Below are 5,817 nucleotides of genomic sequence, written 5' to 3' on the forward strand. Positions count from 1 at the left end.
CTTTTTGAAATATGGATGAAAATATGAACATTAGCAATATTAATCTATTCATTTAAAGTTTTCTCGCATAGCTGAGCAGCTCAGTAGGTTAGCACGTTGAAATAAATGAGAGAAAAAAGAACATCCACTGCTGAATTGTAGATCACGAGTCCAGCAGGGGTTTTAAACTTTTTTTCATATTGCTTTCTACCAAAACTGCATTTTTTGACTAAATAAAGTAAATTTGAAAGTTTTTAATTTCAAAATATTGTTGTACATATCCTCCATTTTTTCATCCATATAAAATTTTTCTGGTGTAGCATACCTCCTTAAGATAAAATCTAAATATTGGTATTTCGAAATAGTTTCACCCCATATCATTAGTCAGTCCCTGTCACATGTATAACAAAGGTAATGTACTATCCTTTAAAAATAACCACAGACACTTGATTTTTTTCTCTTTTCATTCACCTTTTTCTTATCTTACGACAAAGCGAATTCAAACTTAACAAATAACAAAATTGGTCCAATGACAAATATTTTCCTTGTAAAATGTCAAACACATCAAGGAAATGTTTAAATACAACGACATTCAATATCACAGTTCAAATCCGCATGTACACTATATAGTCACGGATAAATATATTCATAAGATATGTAAATGTCATATCACAGATGTAGCTGTCATCCCACTGTCTGCATCCATGTCATTGAAAGTTCAATTCCAATTCTTACAACACTTGCACCAAGGCACTCCAGTTCAATATCTAGGCGTGAATGAGAACTGTCTGAGAACTTAGGATTTCAATTCTTTTGATTTAATCCAACTCTTTGCTGCGATTTTTGGACTACTCCTGCAAATCCTAGTGTGATGCCAGGGATTGTCTCAGACAAAGAAGCGAGGTCTTTGTAAATACCTGCGGATAATGTCCATTCAACTGTACCGGGAAATTTTCCTCGATCTATCCCGGCTCTCGACTAAAACGTTGATTCCGTTTTTCGGAACAATTGCACCGCGACATTCTAGCTCAATATCTTTGGATGCATCGCAGGGTAGAAATGAAAACTGCCTCAGAACGCGCACCATGGCTATCTTGGTTTCCAACATCGCGAATCGGGAGCCGATACAACTTCTGGGACCGGCGCCGAATGGCAAGAATGAATAGGGCTTGATTTGTTGTTTGTTTTCTTTTCTGAACCTATAAAAATAATTGGACATACATGTTAAGTGCTTTGATGATTTGATATGCAGAAATTATACAACTACATATACACGCCGGTTTTTTTTTTTTCTTTCTTCTTCTTCTTCTTCGAAAACAGCTGTTGAGTGTACACCACATTTGCTTACCTATCTGGGTTGAAAACAGTGGGCTGTTCCCAGAATTCCTCGTCATGGTGCAAACCCCAAACATCCGCTTGAATGTTCATTCCAGCAGGAATAGTGATTCCACTGTAGGTCGCCGTTTGTTTGGCTTGTCTGGTCACAATTCTGTAAAATATCAAAAGCAAATTCTAACTCAATATTGAGTCAATTCTATATACCGGTTATAAACTTTAAAAAGTTTAAGAAATTTTGCCTATGACAATATCATTTAACTTTAAGACACTTACAATGATGCTGTTGGATAGAGTCGGCAAACTTCATCAAAAACCATGTCAAAGTAGGGAAGGTCTTTCACATTTTCATAGTTTACATCCATCTAAAAAAGTAAAACGGTGTGAATTTACATTTTAAAAAATGAACTACATGTATTTTCAGTGGATTCCATTGTCATTCAAAACTGTCAATATACATTTCACTATTCCTCACCTCCCCAATAATGTCATCAATTTCTTCCGCCAGCTTCTTTTGAACAGGTTGGTTGTGGGCCAATAAGTGACTTAGGAAAGCTAGGACCGTGCTGGTAGTTTCGTATCCCGCCAGAAGAAAAGTCATGCTTTGCGCTACGATTTCCCTCTCGCTGAAGGCGCTACTTCCGTCCTTAGCTTTCGAGAAGAGCATTTGCTGAACTAAATCAAAGGTACTTGCATTTGCCTGTAAGAAAATGATGATTTGCTTTAGTATGTTATGTTTCCTTATCTTAATATCCAGGTGGAGAGGTCTCACTATGATTGAAACATTCTCGACAGAACGTAAAGCTAACGAACAACCATTTATAAATCCTTTTACTGTACAAGTATTTAAGACTCAGATGTCTATATATGTAGTGGCAGTAAAACTTACCCCCATGTCCTTTCTGATCTGAATTATCTCCCTCATTTTCGTCCGTATCCACACTACTGGGTTCATTCCGAACAGAACAACGATATTCTTCAGAGCAAAAACGAAATACTGAAGGAAGGGAACAAGCACTGAAAAAGAAAGAAAATTTTTGAATATACATGTTTTTCGTAGCTTAAATCATACGAAGGAACTATCATATCAGTTTTCATTATCGTGTAAAAGATAATTTTGTAACGTTGTATATGTTGTGGTTTTCTTCTTCTCCAACACCTTTTTTACGGCGGATGAAGGAAATTTGCCAAGAAAAAAGCTACATAATATATATCATAGATATTTTAAACTCCTCCTCCCCCAAAACCCCATTTCTTTCCCGACGCCAAGATTACCCCAGTATGCGGTTTACAATAACTCTGATTGCTGTACTTACGGACTGCTGGGAGGATCATGGTTTTGCTGAGGCGGTTGAACAGACTCCTTACATTTATCAAAAATGGGTCCTCGTTGTCTTCCTGAGCATTTGTACGCAATCCAAACGCACATCGCCCAATGACATCCAACGTCAAGCACTGGTAAAGACTAAAAAAAAAAGGATTATTAATCTACAGGTATATCCAAGATAGTTATTGTTTTTCCAATTGGTTCTATATGTGTTTTCTATGCTTACTCGTAGATATCTATGACTTTGCAAGCATGTGTTTTCTTTTTAAGATTCTCCAGTAAGTGGTCCGTGCATTCATTCATTATTCCAAACATCTGTTTCAGTTTTCCAGCACTAAAAGCGGGGGTCAGCAAGGTTCGGCTGCGCTTCCACTGGTGACCGTTTTCTAAGAACAATCCTAAACTTTTTCTTGGAGCCAGAGGAAAAGGCTGAAAACAAAAACAGGTTTGTCAGTATTAGAAAGCTGGTGTAACTTCCAAGTTTTACGTCAGGCCAAATTTTCTAAAGCTATGCAAGAAGAAATTGAAAAACAATTGAAATGATAAACTTCATGAACATTACCAAGCAAATTAAAGGAAGTAGATAGGACTCCGACTGTCTAAGTACAAAATCTTTAAAGTTTAATACTCAAATCTGAAACTTTGACTTTTTTCTTAATTTTGGCTGGGAAATTCCCCACTTTTTATCATTTGATAAACTTGTTTTAAAAAAAACACACCGTAGATTCTAGGTTAATGAACATGAATTTATATAGGCCTTATATTCTTTTCATTTATTTTGTGTGAAATATATCTATTTTTATTAGTCATTCAATCAATTTCAGCATATTGTATAACTGTATTGTATAATGCTATGATGTTATATAATTGTATGAGAATGTATAACTATAAGACTGTATAATTGTAGAATATTGTATAATTGTACCTTTCTAGCTTGGAAGTTCTCGAAGTCTTTCACTAAAACTTCCTTCAACAGGTCCGGATCACTGACGGAGAGAACTGGCGTATATCCCTCAAAGTATCTGAACGAAAAAATGGGACCATTGAAACTATTGATCTCCATATGAGGCTTATTTGTTCAGTGCTAATTATCGGACCATGGTATGCAACATACACGAAAAGCAAGTAAAAGATGAATAAAAGCACCTACCCGAATACCTTGCCGTATTCACTTCTCCAATCAATGATGGCTTGCAACTGTCCCTAAATAGTTAAAATATGACAAACATTAATGAATGGGGAGGGGAGTTCCAGTTAAGTATCTAAATATTATATCTAGAATTCCACACGGTCGTTATTCATTAATTGCTCTTTAAACTATTGATATATGAATATGTTTGCAAAAATTTTCATGTGCATTTACCTTTTTCAGAATTTCCGGAAGATTGCCGAGGAGGAAAGTCGGTTTTGGTCCAGGAATTCCTAGTCTTGAAAATGTTTTGAAGTGTTGGACAAAATATCTGCAAATAATTGAAAAGTCATTACTACAAACCAAGTTACGGAAATCATTATGATTTGTAAATAAAAAGATAATGATCCGCTCTCAAATTTAATGTCCAATTGAGAACGTAAATGAAATTTAAATGGTACATCATAAAGCACTTACTGGTACAGAGCAATAGTTATGATAACTCCAGTCAAAATAAAAAGTATCATGTTGTCATTTGACAGAGAGAAAAAATGTATCACTAGTTGCTTAAATGTTGCCACTTGAAAGTATTCGTTCGATTTAAACAAAAACACACGAAGTATCAATTTTATTCATAAATTTGGGTTGGTTTTCTCACGTATTGCGCATGCCCAAAAGGCGGAGCTTCGCCAGTAGTTTAACACAAAGATTTGGAACTTCAAGAACTATGTTTGTCTTATTTTAGGGTTTTATCAATACAGTTGATGATAAGATGGCTGAAGTATTCCCGATATAGCACCCTATCACTTATTTTGTATGCCACATTTAAAACGAATGCCAAATTTAGCTTCAACATCTCAAGTATTTTCCAAATGCAGAAACTTTTTTTGGATTTGAATGGTGACGATCCCAAATAAGACCAAACGGCGAGTATTCGGTCTCATCTGTCCGATTATTTCTGTTTAGAATGGTTTTGGGATTTCTACGGTACAGTTCATTGACTCTTCCTCGTTTTTCATTTTATTATCTTTTGATATTCTTAAATTGAATTTCTGTACATACCTATTGCTTTTTTATTGACTTTTTATTAAAAAACAAACAAAAAAACACACATATATATATATATATATAGTTTTTCAGAATATTTTGTCTATTCCTTCATATTTTTCATCTTAGTTTTTTGTTTGCATATCAATTTGTTTGTTTAAGGTAAAAAAAAAATTAATTAAAAAAAAAAATTAATTCAAACTTATTTTTCCTATATGTTGAATGTATACATGACTAAAATGGGCGTGAACATTTTTGAGACAGAACGATATCAGGAATAAATGTGTCTAAAGTAAACCTGATTCTGTAATAAACATGTTAAACTTCTGAAGATTTGAAATGAAATCGCCAAAGCTTTACTAAACGTCTTCGTGTATCTTTTTATATTTATACCCGTAGAATATATGCATCTGATATATATATATATATATCTGACATATATATATATATATATATATATATATATATATAGTCAGACACCAGACACAGATGCATATTAAATATTAACCTGTCATATTTCCCAGAGGAGACCAGAACCTTTTCCTTCTCCATTTGATTTTTTTTTTTTTAGAAAATATTAGTACGTAATATTATTTTATTACAAGTGTAATGTAACAGCTTCCTCCAATGCCATCTGAACATAAATTTACAATAGTGGCGTTGTTTAAATTTTATCTCTCTGTATATATATTTTTTTAATTTTATTTTTGGTTTTTGTTTTTTGGTTGGTTTTTTTGTTGGTTTTTTGTTGTTGTTTTTTTTTTGGTTTGTTATTTGTTGTTTTTTTTAAAGAAATATATTGGCTGTGATCATTTTGTGTAAGTTACCGGTTTATTTGCTCATTTACAAATTTAGTCCTTTGTAATGGGTTGTTTAAATTTACAAATTTAGTCCTTTGTAATGGGTTGTTTAAATTTACAAATTTAGTCCTTTGTAATGGGTTGTTTAAAACTTGTTCTCGCCACTTCATTTGTAAGTTTTGGCCATTACGTCATTTGTA

At 33.6% G+C, this 5,817-nt stretch overlaps 1 protein-coding gene across 1 annotated transcript; it reads right to left on the reverse strand.

Moving 5' to 3' along the window:
• Positions 1–429: 429 nt before the first annotated feature.
• On the reverse strand, positions 430–4,663 carry LOC125671777 (cytochrome P450 3A9-like). The gene is made up of 11 exons (XM_048907676.2): positions 4,248–4,663; positions 4,005–4,101; positions 3,792–3,844; positions 3,567–3,663; positions 2,868–3,070; positions 2,631–2,779; positions 2,204–2,331; positions 1,790–2,014; positions 1,591–1,679; positions 1,328–1,468; positions 430–1,178 (listed from the first exon to the last, which is right to left on the reverse strand). The coding sequence occupies exons 1-11, from the start codon at positions 4,295–4,297 to the stop codon at positions 914–916; spliced, it is 1,497 nt and encodes a 498-aa protein (XP_048763633.2). The 5' UTR covers positions 4,298–4,663; the 3' UTR covers positions 430–913.
• Between the last annotated feature and the right edge of the window lie 1,154 nt (positions 4,664–5,817).

This window comes from Ostrea edulis, chromosome 4, assembly GCF_947568905.1.
Source record: "Ostrea edulis chromosome 4, xbOstEdul1.1, whole genome shotgun sequence".
NCBI lineage: Eukaryota > Metazoa > Mollusca > Bivalvia > Ostreida > Ostreidae > Ostrea > Ostrea edulis.